Source organism: Oncorhynchus kisutch, unplaced genomic scaffold (assembly GCF_002021735.2).
Source record: "Oncorhynchus kisutch isolate 150728-3 unplaced genomic scaffold, Okis_V2 scaffold3909, whole genome shotgun sequence".
Classification (NCBI taxonomy): domain Eukaryota; kingdom Metazoa; phylum Chordata; class Actinopteri; order Salmoniformes; family Salmonidae; genus Oncorhynchus; species Oncorhynchus kisutch.
In genome coordinates this window covers 112355-136657 of record NW_022265854.1, presented here as the reverse complement: position 1 = coordinate 136657, position 24303 = coordinate 112355, and the positions used below count along the sequence as shown (strand labels likewise).

Sequence of the window (24303 nt, the reverse complement as noted above, 5' to 3'; positions counted from 1 at the left end):
ACAGAGGTAGCCAGCATCCGTCAACGAGAGAGGGAGAAGCCTCACCGGGATTTAACAGGTGGAAGAAACAACCCGGGAGCTCCATCGGTCCACAAGAAATGCAGACAGCCGGTGATGATGTAGTGGTAGCTATGGTAACTAGGATGCTGCTGGTAGAGTAGCTAGCTAGTTTACCGAGCTGTACCGACTAGCTAGGATAACTAGGATGCTGCTGGTAGAGTAGCTAGCTAGCTTACCGAGCTGTACCGACTAGCTAGGATAACTAGGATGCTGCTGGTAGAGTAGCTAGCTAGCTTACCGAGCTGTACCGGCTAGCTAGGATAACTAGGATGCTGCTGGTAGAGTAGCTAGCTAGCTTACCGAGCTGTACCGACTAGCTAGCAGGTCGTTCGTCTGTCCCTCGTCTCGATGATGAATCCGGTGAACCACAAAATGAAACAAGGATAGAGAGTGAAAAGGATCTGGCTACACTCATACTGTCCCTGACCGTAAAGAAAAATGCAAATTGAACAATAAACTTCGGTGTCTCAACACTGTAACAAACTCCGTCATTATTCCCCAAGATCACCTCAGTCCACTCTGCGCGTAACCGGCTTGGCGCCACACCGAACGGGGACGCGGACAGTTCCAGAACGCGGACATGAGCAGTGCAACACAATCAACTAAACCCAGTCTTTACAGTGGGTTACATTAGTAATATTCATTTTGGATTATTATGTAAGTGTCTCAGAGTAGAACATTGGTCGTATAAGTGCTGAGAATAAAGACAGTTTACACTTATGGGTATAAATTAAAGCTATGCATGAAGTCTCTAGTCCCACCTAGTCGGCAGATATTTAGGACACCTCGTGAGCTGTCCTAAGTAGTTAAGAGTTAACAGCAGCTGTCCTAAGTAGTTAAGAGTTAACAGCAGGTGTCCTAAGTAGTTAAGAGTTAACAGCAGCTGTCCTAAGTAGTTAAGAGTTACCAGCAGGTGTCCTAAGTAGTTAAGAGTTAACAGCAGCTGTCCTAAGTAGTTAAGAGTTAACAGCAGGTGTCCTAAGTAGTTAAGAGTTAACAGCAGCTGTCCTAAGTAGTTAAGAGTTAACAGCAGGTGTCCTAAGTAGTTAAGAGTTAACAGCAGCTGTCTTGATAATACTATAGAATAATGCAGTGAGTCAGTGGTTCCTGCACCACATGTAATTGCTTTGTAGTAGTTAAAATTAATGTTTTATATTTCTATATGATCAATCGATAAATAATGTAGACCTACATGCAACAGTATGTCTTGTGCTTTTGGCAATGATTTATGTATAATAATGATGTATAACAAGTGATATCATGTATGTCTGTGGCGGCAGGTAGCCACGTGGTTAGAGTGTAGAGGCGGCAGGTAGCCTCGTGGTTAGAGTGTAGAGGTGGCAGGTAGCCTCATGGTTTGAGTGTTGGGCCAGTAACCGAAAGATTGCTAGATCGAATCCCTGAGCTGACAAGGTAAATATCTGCCCCTGAACAAGGCAGTTAACCACTGTTCCTAGGCAGCCATTGTAAATAACATCTGCTAACCATGTGTATGTAACCAATAACATCTGCTAACCATGTGTATGTGATCAATAACATATGCTAACCCTGTGTATGTGACCAATAACATCTGCTAACCATGTGTATGTGATCAATAACATCTGCTAACCATGTGTATGTGACTAATAACATCTGCTAACCCTGTGTATGTGACCAATAACATCTGCTAACCCTGTGTATGTGACCAATAACATCTGCTAACCATGTGTATGTCACCAATAACATCTGCTAACCATGTGTATGTCACCAATAACATCTGCTAACCCTGTGTATGTGACCAATAACATCTGCTAACCATGTGTATGTGACCAATAACATATGCTAACCCTGTGTATGTGACCAATAACATCTGCTAACCCTGTGTATGTGACCAATAACATCTGCTAACCCTGTGTATGTGACCAATAACATCTGTTAACCCTGTGTATGTGACCAATAACATCTGTTAACCCTGTGTATGTAACTAATAACATCTCTTAACCATGTGACTAATAACATCTGCTAACCCTGTGTATGTGACCAATAACATCTGTTAACCATGTGTATGTGACCAATAACATCTGCTAACCCTGTGTATGTGACCAATAACATCTGCTAACCATGGGACCAATTTGATTTATATCTGGGACTAAGTTTGTTTATGTGTTGGCTTCATGTTCTGTGTTTGTAAACTCCAGCTCAGATGATTGAGCTTAAAGTATCTGTCCAGTGTTTACAGGTTTATATGAATTCTGACCTAAAATGTTTTCAAATATGAGTGAAATAGTTTTCCTTCTAATAATTGGTAATTAAGTTATTAATTTGTCATTTTATTTCACCTTTATTTAACCAGGTTGGCCTATTAAGAACAAGTTCTCATTTACAACTGCGACCTGGCCAAGATAAAGCAAAGCTGTGCCACAAAAACAACTTAGAGTTCCACATGGGATTCAGTGTGTGCAAATGTAGTACGATTAGGGAATTAAGGCAATAGATAGGCCATCGTGCCATAGTGGTGTTGGCTTTGGGGATGACCAGTGAAATATACCTGCTGGAGCGTGTGCTACAAGTGGGTGTTGCTATGGTGACCAGTGAGCTGAGATAAAGCGTGGCTTTACCTAGCAAAGACATAGATGACCTGGAGACAGTGTGTTTGCCGACAAGTATGAAGCGAGGGCCAGCCAACAACAGCATACAGGTCGCAGTGGTGGGTAGTGTATGGGGCTTTGGTGACAAACGGACGGCACTGTGATAGACTGCATCCGATTTGCTGAGTAGAGTATTGGAGACTATTTTGTAAATGACAGTCGGTAGGCTAGTCAGTTTTAGTCAGTTTTACGAGGGTATGTTTGGCAGCATGAGTGAAGGAGGCTTTGTTGCGAAATAGGAAGCCGATTCTAGATTTAATTTTTGGATTGGAGATGCTTAATGTGAGTCTGGAAGGAGAGTTTAACAGTCTAACCAGACACCCAGGATATTTGTAGTTGTCACGTATTCGAAGTCAGAGCCGATCCGAAGTAGTGATGCTAGTCGGGTGGGCCGGGTGCAGGAAGCAATCAGTTGAAGGAGCATTCAGTTTTACTTGGGTATGAGTTAACAGAATACAACCTTTGTAACAGTTCCTCTCTCCTCTCTCTCTCGTCTCTCTCTCTCTCGTGGGTGATACTGGCAGCAGGAGAAGTCAGGCAAAAAACACTGATTTACAACGACGCAGCAGCAATACATAAAAACACCATAAACAAACAATAAATGAAAATGGGGAACAAAACCCGTTTACACACCAGCATCATCATCATGTGCACAAGCACTACAATAAACAGTGTTTGTTTAAAGGTTGTTTTAGGACTATGCACATAGACAAAATGATTAGCCTATGGATTATGAAAACAACAACAATAAATGGTAAAATGGGAGAGGAGAACATGACTAGAGACAGGTGTGTTTAACTCACTGACCAGGACCCATGAGTGTTCTGCCTTACCCTTTGGTTCAGTAGAAAAGTCGCCCTCTCTAAACACTATAGGTAACGCATGACCTGTCACTCTTCATGGAACACACCAGCGTGGGAACAGGGGAGGCTGGTCTCTCTAGCTGGATGGGTGACTGCAACACAACAGAGACAAACATGACAGCTCGCCATCTTCCGCAGAGCTCAGATGGGAAACAGAAAAGAGGTGTCACAAATAGAACGGACGCTGAAAACGCTCGGTGCAGCGACGCGAGCAGGGTGTCATTTTAAAATAACGAAATTAATTTAGGGCTAGCTCGCGGCCGTTGTAGTCAGTCGGTCAAGCCCCGCGAAAAGCCGCGGTGCTCCGTTACTCTGGCCCTTCGCCGGGGGCAATGTTAGAGGTAAATTTCACATAACCGGGAGGGTGGAATTATAGTAAGTTATTGGAGGGCTGGAAGACGCACTCTCGAGGTGGTTTACCTCACAATATCAGATATTAAGATGATTTTTTATAAGGAATGTATACTGGAGGTTGAGGTTCGGACTAGTGATTATTTACCCGGGGTTCAATACCTGCTATGAGGCGTTCCTGAAAATAATAATTCAAAAGTTCGGTCCTTGGACACAGAGGGTTTAAACACTAAAGTTACCGTCCATCTAGTGAAGAGAGGAGAACCGGACAGAGGTAGCCAGCATCCGTCAACGAGAGAGGGAGAAGCCTCACCGGGATTTAACAGGTGGAAGAAACAACCGGGGAGCTCCATCCGTCCACAAGAAATGCAGACAGCTGGTGATGATGTAGTGGTAGCTATGGTAACTAGGATGCTGCTGGTAGAGTAGCTAGCTAGATTACCGAGCTGTACCGACTAGCTAGGATAACTAGGATGCTGCTGGTAGAGTAGCTAGCTAACTTACCGAGCTGTACCGACTAGCTAGGATAACTAGGATGCTGCTGGTAGAGTAGCTAGCTAGCTTACCAAGCTGTACCGAATAGCTTGGTTAGTTAGCAGGTCGTTCGTCTGTCCCTCGTCTCGATGATGATGACGAATCCGGTGAAACACAAATTGAAACAAGGATAGAGAGTGAAAAGGATCTGGCTACACTCATACTGTCCCTGACCGTAAAGAAAAAAGCAAATTGAACAGTATACTTCGGCGTCTCAACACTGTAACAAACTCCGTAAGTGGACGCGGACAGTTCTGTACGGGACATTCCAGAACGCGGACATGAGCAGTGCAACACAATCAACTCAACCCAGTCTTTACAGTGGGTTACATTAGTAATATTCATTTTTATTATTATGTTAAACAAACATTCTAAGTTTTTCTATAACAATATGTTGAGATCTGGGTCCATACCCACAAAGTGTCTCAGAGTAGAACATTGGTCGTATAAGTGCTGAGAATAAAGACATTTTACACTTATGGGTATAAATTAAAGCTATGCTCTAGTCCCACCTAGTCGGCAGATATTTAGGACACCTCGTGAGCTGTCCTAAGTAGTTAAGAGTTAAAAGCAGGTGTCCTAAGTAGTTAAGAGTTAACAGCAGGTGTCCTAAGTAGTTAAGAGTTAACAGCAGGTGTCCTAAGTAGTTAAGAGTTAACAGCAGGTGTCCTAAGTAGTTAAGAGTTAACAGCAGGTGTCCTAAGTAGTTAAGAGTTAACAGCAGCTGTCCTAAGTAGTTAAGAGTTAACAGCAGCTGTCCTAAGTAGTTAAGAGTTAACAGCAGGTGTCTTGATAATACTATAGAATAAATAATATAGACCTACATGCAACAGTATGTCTTGTGCTTTTGGCACTGATTTATGTATAATAATTATGTATAACAAGTGATACCATGTTTGTCTGCATAGCATTTTATTTTCTAACTAGGTTCTGGCTAGTGATTATTTACCTGGGGTTCAATACCTGCTATATTCACTATATCTGATAGGAGATATATAGCTAACTAAAATAATGAGTTACCATTTTAGAACCTCATGGGACATATAGTCTGTGCATGCTATTTTATGTCAATCATATTGATAACTGATGCTTCTTGGTCTTATGCTGCCATCAACTGGAAATATTTAGCAATTAAAAGTTATTAATTCACGTACAGACATTGGTGAGGCTGCTGAGAAATGAAGTGTATTGTTCTTGTTAATTCCTTAGATCTCTAACCTGCCCCATCTATCCTACGACAATTACTGGACTTTCACATAGAGGTTACTTGGTCACACAGTTCAAACCACATATGAAAAATAAAACACGAGTCTTGTTGATCAAGTGTTCTGCCTTGAAATAATAAATATAATAAAATAACAAAACAAAAACAGCAAAATGCTGAGACAGGTTTAGATTAACAAAATAATCAGTGCTATTTAGTACTATAATGGTATTTACTAACATAATATTATTACTAAAATAGTTTCTAAAAGTGTTCTAGGCTACCCTAGGGTTAAGGTTAGGCTACCCTTCCCTATAATTAGGGTTAAGGCTAAAATACGTAATACGTAGCTAATCAATGAGCTAGACCTGTCCATTTGGTTTGCAACTCAGTCAACCTTCACTCAATTCAATGTCTACGGATGAAGATTTCGATGCATATTAAATTACCCAGCAGCCATTTAGAAACAATGTCGTAAAAAATAAATGAATCTTATTTTAAAAATGTATTCTGGCTGTTTTAAAATCGGCCACATCTTGAAAAAGAGGACATGCTGTAATAATAGTAATTTAATAAAGATATACCCATCTAAAATCTATTAACTGATAATAATATTAATTTAATAAAGATATACCCATCTAAAATCTATTAACTGATAATAATAGTAATAATAATTTAAGATATACCCATCTAAAATCTATTAGTTAAAAATATGAGAACAGTAATTTTGAAGGTACCCATTTCTGATGAAAAAACAAATGTGATGTATTTTGGAAATAAACTCTTAATAATTATTTCAAAAATTGTCATCTCACCTCTTAGCTTTGGTGTCATGTTCCCCAGAGAGACACATTTTAGAGGCAGGGCCCCCCTCCTTTCTCTCCCCAGAGAGATGCCTTTTAGATGCAGGTCCCTCCCCTTTCTTCCCAGAGAGACTCATTTTAGAGCACTGACCCCTAAACAGAGATCCAATACGTTGGTTGTGGTTAACACAGTGACAACTAAACAGAGATCCAACATGTTGGTTGTGGTTAACACAGTGACAACTAAACAGAGATCCATCATGTTGGTTGTGGTTAACACAGTGACAACTAAACAGAGATCCAACATGTTGGTTGTGGTTAACACAGTGACAACTAAACAGAGATCCAACATGTTGGTTGTGGTTAACACAGTGACAACTAAACAGAGATCCAACATGTTGGTTGTGGTTAACACAGTGACAACTAAACAGAGATCAACATGTTGGTTGTGGTTAACACAGTGACAACTAAACAGAGATCCAACATGTTGGTTGTGGTTAACACAGTGACAACTAAACAGAGATCAACATGTTGGTTGTGGTTAACACAGTGACAACTAAACAGAGATCAACATGTTGGTTGTGGTTAACACAGTGACAACTAAACAGAGATCCAACATGTTGGTTGTGGTTAACACAGTGACAACTAAACAGAGATCCATCATGTTGGTTGTGGTTAACACAGTGACAACTAAACAGAGATCCAACATGTTGGTTGTGGTTAACACAGTGACAACTATATAACTACTTTTACTAACAGACATAGAAACAGTCAGGTGATTTAATGTAGTGACAGTTCATATCCATGGCAACTGTCTGTAATAATAATAAGTTACTGTCTGTTAAGGTAGTTATAGACAGTACAGAAACATAAGGCCATGTCTCACAATTATTTGGATTAATCAAAAACAGGCTATTTATTGTCTTTCAATCTGTTATTTTCTAAATGTATCTGAGAATACAGACAGAAGGGCTAAAACGGACATGATTGATCTGAGGGGGAAATCATTGATCCATTCAGAAAGGTTTTTTGCAACAAGTAAGAGATGTTATATTATGTAAAGTAGACTAGGTTATAATGTATAGTAGTGGGTTGTTAGTAATATGTAGATGTTATATTATGTAAAGTAGACTAGGTTATAATGTATAGTAGTGGGTTGTTAGTGATATGTTATATTATGTAAAGTAGGCTAGGTTATAATGTATAGTAGTGGGTTGTTAGTGATATGTTATATTATGTAAAGTAGACTAGGTTATAATGTATAGTAGTGGGTTGTTAGTGATATGTTATGTTATGTAAAGTAGACTAGGTTATAATGTATAGTAGTGGGTTGTTAGTGGTATGTAGATGTTATATTATGTAAAGTAGACTAGGTTATAATGTATAGTAGTGGGTTGTTAGTGATATGTTATATTATGTAAAGTAGACTAGGTTATAATGTATAGTAGTGGGTTGTTAGTGATATGTAGATGTTATATTATGTAAAGTAGGCTAGGTTATAATGTATAGTAGTGGGTTGTTAGTGATATGTTATATTATGTAAAGTAGACTAGGTTATAGTGTATAGTAGTGGGTTGTTAGTGATGTGTTATATTATGTAAAGTAGACTAGGTTATAATGTATAGTAGTGGGTTGTTAGTGATATGTTATATTATGTAAAGTAGGCTAGATTATAATGTATAGTAGTGGGTTGTTAGTGATATGTTATATTATGTAAAGTAGGCTAGGTTATAATGTATAGTAGTGGGTTGTTAGTGATATGTTATATTATGTAAAGTAGGCTAGGTTATAATGTATAGTAGTGGGTTGTTAGTGGGTTGTTAGTGATATGTAGATGTTATATTATGTAAAGTATACTAGGTTAAAATGTATAATAGCAGTTTGTTAGTGATATGTAGATGTTATATTATGTAAAGTAGGCTAGGTTATAATGTATAATAGCAGTTTGTTAGTGATATGCAGTTCAAGGTCTATACCTCGGCTATAGCCTACAAATCATAGATGACCAGTCTAAACCTGTTCAGGTCAGTTCACATAATGTTATAGACCTTCCAGTAGCAGGACAGAGAATGTACTGTATATAACCTACATATCATAGATGACCAGTCTAAACCTGTTCAGGTCAGTTCACATAATGTTATAGACCTACCAGTAGCAGGACAGAGAATGTAGCCTAGGCCTGATATTTTTTACAACATTTTCAATGGAGGCCATCAGGTCGGTCGGCATGATAAGCAGTGATGTATTTTTTTTTTAGGTGAGTGAGCACAGCAAACTATGTAAATGACGTCATAATTTATTAAATCAAAGTTTGTATCGACATATGTAGCCTATTGAATAGTCTATCATTACAGGTCTCTCCAACCGTGTTTCTGGAGCGCTACCCTCCGGTAGGGTTTCACTCCAATCCCAGTTGTAAATAGCATGATTTATCTTATAAACCAACTCATTATTTTAATCCGGTGACTAGTTTTGAATAGTAATGAAAACCTACAGGATGGTATCTCTCCAGGAACAGGATCAGAGAGCCCTGTTTTAGAAGATGGATAAATTCCATCCTCCAATTTTTTTTTACTATTCAGCTTCAGCTAACCGTCCTAAAATCGTATTAGAAATTGGTATATTTTTTGTAACAGTGACGTTACCATTCACCTGGTAATTAAATATAATTAAATATAATTTATTTAGAATTGATCAGAATATTTTATTCGTGTCTTCTTAAATTGAAAGTTCTCCCTCGCACTACACACATGATGATCAGTGATCATAGATCAAACCTAATCTTGACTATTAAATGTCTGATGACGACCTAACTTTATAATAGTTTGTATGTTGCCTCTAGACTTACCAGAATCTGCTCGTCTTTCCTTCAAATCAATACTTTTACCAGACTTCTAATGTTGCCGAGAAATGTGCGCCACAGTTTCAACATCCATTTTGTAAGTGCATTCGCCTGCAAACTTACTTTCAACTTCATGAGGAAATTACATAAACAGAATTCCTAAACCCAGACTCAACATCCCGAGTCTACCGGGACCGCTGGGAAGAAGACTGTAGGTAGTCGACCGATGCCGTGATTTGGGGTTTGAGAAGTTAGAAGTGTAAAATGATTCCTTAGTTGTACATTTTCTCGAAATCTAAAGCCAAAACCTAGATTCGAACCAATGTATTAAGTATTTGAACATGTTATTACTCCAACTTCGTGAAAGTAACAAACTGACACGTTATTATTTGAGTCAAAAATGACTTGATATCGAAGGAGTGTCTTTGATTTGACGGCCTTGCACATGCGCAGTTCGGCGTGAGGCAACCGTTATACCCGATAATTAATTAATGATGTTAAACCCAGGATTTACAGGCAGGACGGTTGATCTACACATGGAGGGAAAACTTACGGAGTTTTGATGGATCGGGCGTCTTTGAGTTGGTGAATTGGAAACGGATAATGGTCAGGGCTAACCAGCCCCTTTATCTGTAACAAATAGGCAAAATGTTGGAATTATAACGTGTTAAAATGTAGGTACTAAATATTTAGAATTAAATCACGGGTTTTAAAAATGTATCTCACGCTTTAACGATAGGGGAAGAGGGGGTTTAGGGGGGTTATTAACTTTATGGAAAACAATATTCACACTATGTGGATTATAAACATGTACATACATAGAGAACCAACACATCAAGATCTAACAGGGATGAGGGGGGATTCATAGTACAACAGGAGGCTTCTGTAACCTGCAATACGTGTTAAATATGTTTTACATACATCCACGACTGAATGGTTTCACAAACTACCTTTAAAGGTTTTGTCAGAAAGTTGTAACAGGCCTCATTCAACAGTCTAGAGATGAACCTAGAGACACCAAAAACATCACCGCTTAGAGCAGCTTGGAGATTATTACCCATGTAAGTGGGGAGCAAAAGAGCTGATTTAACCAACTCTGTACAAACCCGACACGGGGTATGATAACTCTGACGCGTACGTCTAATGATTATTGGAGATGTTTACAACTGAGGGAGTTGACAGTAGGTCAAAGAGATGTATAAAGGCAAATTGACATAACGGACCTCAAAGACCAACAGCCTACTTAATAATATAGAATGCAGGGGTGTGTACTGAACATGTAACCATTATAAAACAAAATGGTCTACGGTCAAATGCGTCTATAGTTTTTAATGAAGGGGTCGCTGCAGTCATTTAGATTATTTCAACATAGTCTAGATCAGTCCACAGGTTGCATATACATTTTTTAGTATCTCAATATTGTGTTATATGTTGGTAGGTCTAATAAACAAATATATTGTATACAATGATAATATTATTTTGTCAGAAATTGAAGCCGTTGATACAGTTGTGTACTCTATCGCCCGCCCTGCTGATCGTGCTCTATCTGAACTACATTAAGCATTCATTATTTTGCATTAAATATTTATGGATCTTAAAGTATTATAGAATACACAATATCTCACCCTTTAATGACAGGAAAATGTCCTTTCCATCCATCACCCCGGTCTGTCACGAAGAAAAAAGACACGGAAAATCAGGGTGCAGCGTGAGTATGCGTGTGACGGAGCAGCAAGAGTGTGTGTGTGTGCGTTTCAAAAACAAAGGGTGTGTGTGTGTTCACAAAGGGTGTGTGTGTGTGCCGACCACCCGGGGTTAAAAATTGATATCTCTAAGCAGAGCCCGGTGCCCCCCACCCTGGTTGTAGACAGAATGTCTCGACATCCCCTCCTGTTGTTTGAATTCACCGCCATTGTTCTCTAAAACAAATATACACGGTGTTGCATACAGGATATCTCCCGAAAAAATCCCACCACGGCCCTGCAAACTCATTCCGTACTTTCGTGAGTTAGGGACAGAACGTGGAGCATATACTTTAACACTATGTTACCACAGCTTTAGCGCAAACCCACAGGCCCGAATATTTAGCTGCCAGGACAGATTAAAAAATAGATGTGAATAAGTGAATCCCTCCTTATAGATATTCCTGAAGGCTACTGGACATAAGTGATTGGGAAGCGACTGTTAGACGTGGATTCTCAGAAGCAAACTGCGTCCTGTCCTTTACGGCGCCCTTCACGATCACACAATTTTAGGCGTAAGTCCAAATAATCACATACCCAAGAATATTTATATATTAAAAAAAGAAAAGTGTGCACTCTGAACGACTTCGCCAGACACCAGGCAGCATAACATAGTCTGTGAAGCCCTCCTAATGGATATTTCTGGAGGTCAGTAAGTGAAAAACGTCCGTGACGCTATATTCCAAATGTGCTGACACAAGCACCTAACATAGACAATCACACAACAATGACAACACAGGCTACCTAAATATGGTTCCCCGTCAGAGACAACGACTAACACCGGCCTCTGATTGAAAACCATATCAGGCCCAAACACAGAAAAAGACAAACTAGACATACAGCATAGAATGCCCACTCAGATCACACCCATACCAACCAAATCTATAAACATACATAGTAATCTATGGTCAGGGCGTGACACAAACCTATAAACATACATAGTAATCTATGGTCAGGGCGTGACACAAACCTATAAACATACATAGTAATCTATGGTCAGGGCGTGACACAAACCTATAAACATACATAGTAATCTATGGTCAGGGCGTGACACAAACCTATAAACATACATAGTAATCTATGGTCAGGGCGTGACACAAACCTATAAACATACATAGTAATCTATGGTCAGGGCGTGACACAAACCTATAAACATACATAGTAATCTATGGTCAGGGCGTGACACAAACCTATAAACATACATAGTAATCTATGGTCAGGGCGTGACACAAACCTATAAACATACATAGTAATCTATGGTCAGGGCGTGACACAAACCTATAAACATACATAGTAATCTATGGTCAGGGCGTGACACAAACCTATAAACATACATAGTAATCTATGGTCAGGGCGTGACACAAACCTATAAACATACATAGTAATCTATGGTCAGGGCGTGACACAAACCTATTGGGAATTCTTGACCAATCAAAATGTACCTGTTTTCCGTATAGAATGACTTGTATACAGATTATATTACAACTTTTTGTGTTTTGACTTAGTGGTTGTTTCTTTACTAACTAGGAAAACTCAACAGTGTGTAAGTCTGAGAAACATTATTGAGCTGGTTGGTTTATTGTTGTTGAAAGCTTGAAATGTACACACATTGAGAAGTGATATTGCAGCAACAGTTTTAAAGTGGGTAATCGTATCATATATATATATATCCTTGCATGTTTGAATTAGAGCTCCTTTAAAGGGTTTTAGATGATGATAATAATGTTATATTATTTTTATAATAATACACATCTGCAAACCAAATGTATTTCTGAAAACCCCTTTTTGCTTCTTCAATAGTTGTAGATGTTCCAACGTTCGTAGATGATCCTCAGGGGCATATAACAACCTGGGTTGTTGTAGAGTGGGCATAAGTTCAACACTCAGGAGTCAATGTCCTAGCTTTGGTCTTTTTCATAGCCTGTGAGAGAGAATATATTCCACAGCCTTGGTTTCATACTTTCTAATCAATAAGCGGGTCAAGTTGACCCTAAGAGGGCAGAAGTTATTGTTTACAAACAGTGTGAATAAAAAAACATTGTTTCATTGTATAAATAGTCTTCATTTTTAAAAACATACATGTAAATGCCTAGAATTAATACCTCTGGTGATTCTGCGCAATGCACTTGGTCCACAGTTGTGCGTTGGTTGTTGGGGCATGGAATGTGTTAATAATTTAAATTAAAAATATTTTTTTTTACATGTTGCCCCCCCCCCTGTTTAAAAGACAAATAACTCGTGTACAGTCGCTTCCCAATCACTTATGTCCAGTAGCCTTCAGAAATATCTATAAGGAGGGATTCACTTATTCACATCTCTTTTTTAACCTGTCCTGGCAGCTAAATATTCGGGCCTGTGTGTTTGCGCTAAAGCTGTGGTAACATAGTGTTAAAGTATATGCTCCATGTTCTGCCCCTAACTATCAAAGGTACGGAATGAGTTTCGGGAGATATCCTGCATGCAACACCTTGTATATTTGGTTTAGAGAACAATGGCGGTGAATTCAAACAACAGGAGGGGATGTCGAGACATTCTGTCTACAAACCGGGGTGGGGGGCACCGGGCTCTGCTTAGAGATATCAATGTTTAACCCCGGGTGGTCGGCAGATATCTGGACATGCATTATGCATGATAGTGCACACCTTGGTTTCTAACGATTCTCTACAGATAGAATGGGGCTACATGCTTGGGCCCCTGTTGAACACACACACACCCTTTGTTTTTGAAACGCACACACACACACACACACACACACTCCTGCTGCTCCGTCACACGCACACTCATGCACGCACCCCGATTTTCCGTGTCTTTTTCTTCGTGACAGACGGGGTGATGTCGGGAAAGGACATTTTCCTATCGTTAAAGGGCGAGATACATTTTTAAAACCAGTGATTTAATTCCAAAATATTTAGTACAAACGTTTTAAAGACATGTTAGAATTAATGACCAAATTGTACTACTATTTAAACATGCATCATTAGTGTTTTATGGAAAAACATTGGAGGCCTACAGTTGTACATTATTACAAACTTTATAACATACCATTGTAGGAAAGACTATAAATTGCTTCTGAGAATCTACGTCTAATATATATATATATATATGTACATATGTACTGTAATTCATACTATATAATTATACATATGTACATACTATATAATTTAAATAAAGGTTGCTTAATATATATATATATATATACTATAAATTATATAGTATGTACATATGTACATATATATATATATATATACTATAAATTATATAGCATGTACATATGTACATATATATATATATATACTATAAATTATATAGTATGTACATATGTATATATATATTAAGTAACCTTTATTTAACTAGGCAAGTCAGTTAAGAAGAAATGATTTATTACAATGACGGTCTACCAGGGAACAGTGGGTTAACTGCCTTGTTCAGGGGAACAGTGGGTTAACTGCATTGTTCAGGGGAACAGTGGGTTAACTGCCTTGTTCAGGGGAACAGTGGGTTAACTGCCTTGTTCAGGGGAACAGTGGGTTAACTGCCTTGTTCAGGGGAACAGTGGGTTAACTGCCTTGTTCAGGGGAACAGTGGGTTAACTGCCTTGTTCAGGGGAACAGTGGGTTAACTGCCTTGTTCAGGGGAACAGTGGGTTAACTGCCTTGTTCAGGGGAACAGTGGGTTAACTGCCTCGTTCAGGGGAACAGTGGGTTAACTGCCTCGTTCAGGGGAACAGTGGGTTAACTGCCTCGTTCAGGGGAACAGTGGGTTAACTGCCTCGTTCAGGGGAACAGTGGGTTAACTGCCTTGTTCAGGGGAACAGTGGGTTAACTGCCTTGTTCAGGGGAACAGTGGGTTAACTGCCTCGTTCAGGGGAACAGTGGGTTAACTGCCTCGTTCAGGGGAACAGTGGGTTAACTGCCTCGTTCAGGGGAACAGTGGGTTAACTGCCTCGTTCAGGGGAACAGTGGGTTAACTGCCTCGTTCAGGGGAACAGTGGGTTAACTGCCTCGTTCAGGGGAACAGTGGGTTAACTGCCTTGTTCAGGGGAACAGTGGGTTAACTGCCTTGTTCAGGGGAACAGTGGGTTAACTGTTCAGGGCAGAACAACAGATGTTTACCTTGTCATCTCCTGTTACTGTCCCAACGCTCTAACCACTAGGTTACCTGCCGCACCAAAAGTGTAATATGCACATACATTTATACTAACTAGACACAGACGCACATATCATGGCAACGTTGTTTTGCTAAATTCATGCGCAGAAACACATTATCGGGTATAACGGTTGCCTCACGCCGAACTGCGCATGTGCAAGGCCGTCAAATCAAAGACACTCCTTCGATACAACTAAGGAATCATTTTTCACTTCTGACTTCTCAAACCCCAAATCACGGCATCGGTCGACTTCCTACAGTCTTCTTCCCAGCGGTCCCGGTAGCTACCGGGATGTTGCGTCTGGGTTTAGGAATTCTGGTATGTCATTTCCTCATGAAGTTGAAAGTAAGTTTGCAGGCGAATGCACTTACAAAATGGATGTTGAAACTGTGGCGCACATTTCTCGGCAACATTAGAAGTCGGGTAAAAGTATTGATTTGAAGGAAAGACGAGCAGATTCTGGTAAGTTTAGAGGCAACATACAAACTATTATAAAGTTAGGTCGTCATCAGACATTTAATAGCCAAGATTAGGTTTGATCTATGATCACTGATCATCATGTGTGTAGTGCGAGGGAGAACTTTCACTTTGAGAATACACGAAGAAAATATTCTGATCAATTCTAAATAAATTCTATTCAATTACCAGGTGAATGGTAACGTCACTGTTACAAAAAATATACATTTCTAGTAAGATTTTAGGACGGTTAGCTGAAGCTGAATAGTAAAAAAATTGTAGGATGGATTTTATCCATCTTCTAAAACAGGGCTCTCCGATCCTGTTCCTGGAGAGATACCATCCTGTAGGTTTTCATTACTATTCAAAACTAGCAGTCCTGATTAAAATAATGAGTTGGTTTATAAGATAAATCATGCTATTTACAACTGGGATCGGAGTGAAACCCTACCGGAGGGTAGCGCTCCAGAAACAGGGTTGGAGAGACCTGTAATGATAGACTATTCAATAGGCTACATATGTCGATACAAACTTTGATTGAATAAATTATGACGTCATTTACATAGTTTGCTGTGCTCCCTCACCTAAAAAAAAATACATCACTGCTTATCATGCCGACTGACCTGATGGCCTCCGTTGAAAATGTTGTAAAAAATATCAGGCCTAGGCTACATTCTCTGTCCTGCTACTGGTAGGTCTATAACATTATGTGAACTGATCTGAACAGGTTTAGACTGGTCATCTATGATATGTAGGTTATATACAGTACATTCTCTGTCCTGCTACTGGTAGGACTATAACATTATGTGAACTGACCTGAACAGGTTTAGACTGGTCATCTATGATATGTAGGTTATATACAGTACATTCTCTGTCCTGCTACTGGTAGGACTATAACATTATGTGAACTGATCTGAACAGGTTTAGACTGGTCATCTATGATATGTAGGTTATATACAGTACATTCTCTGTCCTGCTACTGGTAGGACTATAACATTATGTGAACTGATCTGAACAGGTTTAGACTGGTCATCTATGATATGTAGGTTATATACAGTACATTCTCTGTCCTGCTACTGGTAGGACTATAACATTATGTGAACTGACCTGAACAGGTTTAGACTGGTCATCTATGATATGTAGGTTATATACAGTACATTCTCTGTCCTGCTACTGGTAGGACTATAACATTATGTGAACTGATCTGAACAGGTTTAGACTGGTCATCTATGATATGTAGGTTATATACAGTACATTCTCTGTCCTGCTACTGGTAGGACTATAACATTATGTGAACTGATCTGAACAGGTTTAGACTGGTCATCTATGATATGTAGGCTATATCCGAGGTTTACACCTTGATCTGCATATCACTAACAAACTGCTATTATACATTATAACCTAGCCTACTTTACATAATATAACATCTACATATCACTAACAAACTGCTATTATACATTTTAACCTAGCCTACTTTACATAATATAACATCTACATATGGCTAACAAACCACTATTATACATTATAACCTAGCCTACTTTACATAATATAACATCTACATATCACTAACAACCCACTACTATACATTATAACCAGGTCTACTTTACATAATATAACATCTATTACTTGATGCAAAAAAACATTTCTGAATGGATCAATGATTTCCCCCTCAGATCAATCATGTCCGTTTTAGCCCTTCTGTCTACATTCTCAGATACGTTTAGAAAATAACAGATTGAAAGACAATAAATATCCTACTTTTAATGAATAAAAATAATTGTGAGACATGACCTTGTGTTGCTGTACTGTCTATAACTACCTTAACAAACAGTGACTTATTGTTATTATTATTGACAGTTACCATGGAGATGAAATGCCACAACTACATATTCATGTGATGCATTACATCTTCTGACTGTTTCTATGTCTGTTAGTAAATGTTTTATAAGAGATAGTTAATACATGAGAACAATTCACATTCAAAAATTACTGTTAACCACAACCAACATGTTGGATCTCTGTTTAGGGGTCAGTTCTCTAAAATGAGTCTCTCTGGGGAGAGAGAGGAGGGGGGCCCTGCCTCTAAAATGAGACACTCTGAGGAGAGAGAGGAGGGGGACCCTGCCTCTAAAATGAGTCTCTCTGAGGAGAGAGAGGAGGGGGGCCCTGCCTCTAAAATGAGTCTCTCTGAGGAGAGAGAGGAGGGGGGCCCTGCCTCTAAAATGAGTCTCTCTGAGGAGAGAGCGGAGGGGGGCCCTGCCTCTAAAATGAGTCTCTCTGAGGAGAGAGAGGAGGGGGACCCTGCGTCTAAAATGAGTCTCTCTGAGGAGAGAGAGGAGGGGGGCCCTGCCTCTAAAATGAGACACTCTGGGGAACATGACATCAAACCTAAGAGGTGAGATTACAATTGTGTTTAAAAACTATTGAGTGTTTATGTCCTAAATGCTATTTACACAGTTTTTCACGTTTGTTTTTTAATCAGAAATAGTTGTTCTTGGCTTCAATTACTGTCCTCAGATTGTTAGTAGTATATTTGAGATGTTTATGAAAATTTGTTTCTGAGCAAAACGCTATATATCCATTGTTTACATTTACATTACATTTACATTATAATATAGACTACTTTACATAATATAACATCTACATATCACTAACAACCCACTACCACACATTATAACCTAGTCTACTTTACATAATACAACATCTACATATCACTAACAACCCACTACTATACATTATAACCTAGTCTACTTTACATAATATAACATATCACTAACAACCCACTACTATACATTATAACCTAGTCTACTTTACATAATATAACATATCACTAACAACCCACTACTATACATTATAACCTAGTCTACTTTACATAATATAACATATCACTAACAACCCACTACTATACATTATAACCTAGTCTACTTTACATAATATAACATATCACTAACAACCCACTACTATACATTATAACCTAGTCTACTTTACATAATATAACATATCACTAACAACCCACTACTATACATTATAACCTAGTCTACTTTACATAATATAACATCTACAAATCACTAACAACCCACTACCACACATTATAACCTAGTCTACTTTACATAATATAACATATCACTAACAACCCACTACTATACATTATAACCTAGTCTACTTTACATAACATAACATCTACAAATCACTAACAAACCACTACTATACATTATAACCTAGTCTACTTTACATAATATAACATATCACTAACAACCCACTACTATACATTATAACCTAGTCTACTTTACATAATATAACATCTACATATCACTAACAACCCACTACTATACATTATAACCCAGTCTACTTTACATAATATAACATATCACTAACAACCCACTACTATACATTATAACCTAGTCTACTTTACATAATATAACATCTACAAATCACTAACAACCCACTACCACACATTATAACCTAGTCTACTTTACATAATATAACATCTACATATCACTAACAACCCACTACTATACATTATAACCTAGTCTACTTTACATAACATAACATCTACAAATCACTAACAAACCACTACTATACATTATAACCTAGTCTACTTTACATAATATAACATATCACTAACAACCCACTACTATACATTATAACCTAGCCTACTTTACATAATATAACATATCACTAACAACCCACTACTATACATTATAACCTAGTCTGCTTTACATAATATAACATCTACATATCACTAACAACCCACTACTATACATTATAACCTAGTCTACTTTACATAATATAACATATCACTAACAACCCACTACTATACATTATAACCTAGTCTACTTTACATAATATAACATCTACATATCACTAACAAACCACTACTATACATTATAACCTAGTCTACTTTACATAATATAACACCTACATATCACTAACAACCCACTACTATACATTATAACCTAGTCTACTTTACATAATATAACATATCACTAACAACCCACTACTATACATTATAACCTAGTCTACTTTACATAATATAACATCTACATATCACTATCAACCCACTACTATACATTATAACCTAGTCTACTTTACATAATATAACATATCACTAACAACCCACTACTATACATTATAACCTAGTCTACTTTACATAATATAACATCTACATATCACTATCAACCCACTACTATACATTATAACCTAGTCTACTTTACATAATATAACATATCACTAACAACCCACTACTATACATTATAACCTAGTCTACTTTACATAATATAACATCTACATATCACTAACAAACCACTACTATACATTATAACCTAGTCTACTTTACATAATATAACACCTACATATCACTATCAACCCACTACTATACATTATAACCTAGTCTACTTTACATAATATAACATATCACTATCAACCCACTACTATACATTATAACCTAGCCTACTTTACATAATATAACATATCACTAACAACCCACTACTATACATTATAACCTAGTCTACTTTACATAATATAACATCTACATATCACTAACAACCCACTAATATACGTTATAACCTAGTCTACTTTACATAATATAACATCTACATATCACTAACAACCCACTACTATACATTATAACCTAGCCTACTTTACATAATATAACATATCACTAACAACCCACTACTATACATTATAACCTAGTCTACTTTACATAATATAACATCTACATATCACTAACAACCCACTACTATACATTATAACCTAGTCTACTTTACATAATATAACATCTACATATCACTAACAACCCACTACTATACATTATAACCTAGTCTACTTTACATAATATAACATATCACTAACAACCCACTACTATACATTATAACCTAGTCTACTTTACATAATATAACATATCACTAACAACCCACTACTATACATTATAACCTAGTATACTTTACATAATATAACATATCACTAACAACCCACTACTATACATTATAACCTAGCCTACTTTACATAATATAACATATCACTAACAACCCACTACTATACATTATAACCTAGCCTACTTTACATAATATAACATATCACTATCAACCCACTACTATACATTATAACCTAGCCTACTTTACATAATATAACATCTACATATCACTAACAACCCACTACTATACATTATAACCTAGCCTACTTTACATAATATAACATCTACATATCACTAACAACCCACTACTATACATTATAACCTAGTCTACTTTACATAATATAACATATCACTAACAACCCACTACTATACATTATAACCTAGTCTACTTTACATAATATAACATCTACATATCACTAACAACCCACTACTATACATTATAACCTAGTCTACTTTACATAATATAACATATCACTAACAACCCACTACTATACATTATAACCTAGTCTACTTTACATAATATAACATCTACATATCACTAACAACCCACTACTATACATTATAACCTAGTCTACTTTACATAATATAACATATCACTAACAACCCACTACTATACATTATAACCTAGTCTACTTTACATAATATAACATCTACATATCACTAACAAACCACTACTATACATTATAACCTAGTCTACTTTACATAATATAACACCTACATATCACTAACAACCCACTACTATACATTATAACCTAGTCTACTTTACATAATATAACATATCACTAACAACCCACTACTATACATTATAACCTAGTCTACTTTACATAATATAACATCTACATATCACTATCAACCCACTACTATACATTATAACCTAGTCTACTTTACATAATATAACATATCACTAACAACCCACTACTATACATTATAACCTAGTCTACTTTACATAATATAACATCTACATATCACTAACAAACCACTACTATACATTATAACCTAGTCTACTTTACATAATATAACACCTACATATCACTAACAACCCACTACTATACATTATAACCTAGTCTACTTTACATAATATAACATCTGCATATCACTAACAACCCACTACTATACATTATAACCTAGTCTACTTTACATAATATAACATCTACATATCACTATCAACCCACTACTATACATTATAACCTAGTCTACTTTACATAATATAACATATCACTATCAACCCACTACTATACATTATAACCTAGCCTACTTTACATAATATAACATATCACTAACAACCCACTACTATACATTATAACCTAGTCTACTTTACATAATATAACATCTACATATCACTAACAACCCACTAATATACATTATAACCTAGTCTACTTTACATAATATAACATCTACATATCACTAACAACCCACTACTATACATTATAACCTAGCCTACTTTACATAATATAACATATCACTAACAACCCACTACTATACATTATAACCTAGTCTACTTTACATAATATAACATCTACATATCACTAACAACCCACTACTATACATTATAACCTAGTATACTTTACATAATATAACATATCACTAACAACCCACTACTATACATTATAACCTAGCCTACTTTACATAATATAACATATCACTAACAACCCACTACTATACATTATAACCTAGCCTACTTTACATAATATAACATATCACTAACAACCCACTACTATACATTATAACCTAGCCTACTTTACATAATATAACATAATATAACATATCACTAACAACCCACTACTATACATTATAACCTAGTCTACTTTACATAATATAACATATCACTAACAACCCACTACTATACATTATAACCTAGTCTACTTTACATAATATAACATCTACATATCACTAACAACCCACTACTATACATTATAACCTAGTCTACTTTACATAATATAACATATCACTAACAACCCACTACTATACATTATAACCTAGTCTACTTTACATAATATAACATCTACATATCACTAACAACCCACTACTATACATTATAACCTAGTCTACTTTACATAATATAACATATCACTAACAACCCACTACTATACATTATAACCTAGTCTACTTTACATAATATAACATCTACATATCACTAACAACCCACTACTATACATTATAACCTAGTCTACTTTACATAATATAACATCTACATATCACTAACAACCCACTACTATACATTATAACCTAGTCTACTTTACATAATATAACATATCACTAACAACCCACTACTATACATTATAACCTAGTCTACTTTACATAATATAACATCTACATATCACTAACAACCCACTACTATACATTATAACCTAGTCTACTTTACATAATATAACATCTACATATCACTAACAACCCACTACTATACATTATAACCTAGTCTACTTTACATAATATAACATATCACTAACAACCCACTACTATACATTATAACCTAGTCTACTTTACATAATATAACATCTACATATCACTAACAACCCACTACTATACATTATAACCTAGTCTACTTTACATAATATAACATCTACATATCACTAACAACCCACTACTATACATTATAACCTAGCCTACTTTACATAATATTGCATATCACTAACAACCCACTACTATACATTATAACCTAGTCTACTTTACATAATATAACATATCACTATCAACCCACTACTATACATTATAACCTGGCCTACTTTACATAATATAACATCTACATATCACTAACAACCCACTACTATACATTATAACCTAGTCTACTTTACATAATATAACATATCACTATCAACCCACTACTATACATTATAACCTAGCCTACTTTACATAATATAACATCTACATATCACTAACAACCCACTACTATACATTATAACCTAGCCTACTTTACATAATATAACATCTACATATCACTAACAACCCACTACTATACATTATAACCTACTCTACTTTACATAATATAACATCTACATATCACTATCAACCCACTACTATACATTATAACCTAGTCTACTTTACATAATATAACATATCACTATCAACCCACTACTATACATTATAACCTAGCCTACTTTACATAATATAACACCTACATATCACTAACAACCCACTACTATACATTATAACCTAGTCTACTTTACATAATATAACATATCACTATCAACCCACTACTATACATTATAACCTAGCCTACTTTACATAATATAACATCTACATATCACTAACAACCCACTACTATATACATTATAACCTAGTCTACTTTACATAATATAACGTCTACATATCACTAACAACCCACTACTATACATTATAACCTACTCTACTTTACATAATATAACATCTACATATCACTATCAACCCACTACTATACATTATAACCTAGTCTACTTTACATAATATAACATCTACATATCACTATCAACCCACTACTAGACATTATAACCTAGTCTACTTTACATAATATAACATATCACTAACAACCCACTACTATACATTATAACCTAGTCTACTTTACATAATATAACATATCACTAACAACCCACTACTATACATTATAACCTAGTCTACTTTACATAATATAACATCTACATATCACTAACAACCCACTACTATACATTATAACCTAGTCTACTTTACATAATATAACATATCACTAACAACCCACTACTATACATTATAACCTAGTCTACTTTACATAATATAACATATCGCTAACAACCCACTACTATACATTATAAC

At 36.5% G+C, this 24303-nt stretch overlaps 1 protein-coding gene across 1 annotated transcript in view; it reads right to left on the bottom strand.

Moving 5' to 3' along the window:
• The window catches only part of LOC116372093 (NLR family CARD domain-containing protein 3-like), a 30468-nt gene extending 20559 nt beyond the window's left edge, over window positions 1-9909 (bottom strand). Inside the window, exons 1-2 of the mRNA XM_031821182.1 lie at window positions 9838-9909; window positions 6455-6595 (exon numbers count right to left, since the gene is read on the bottom strand). Coding sequence (XP_031677042.1) covers window positions 6455-6579 — 125 coding nt within the window. The 5' untranslated portion in view covers window positions 6580-6595; window positions 9838-9909. The remainder of the gene's footprint in view (window positions 1-6454; window positions 6596-9837) is intronic.
• Between the last annotated feature and the right edge of the window lie 14394 nt (window positions 9910-24303).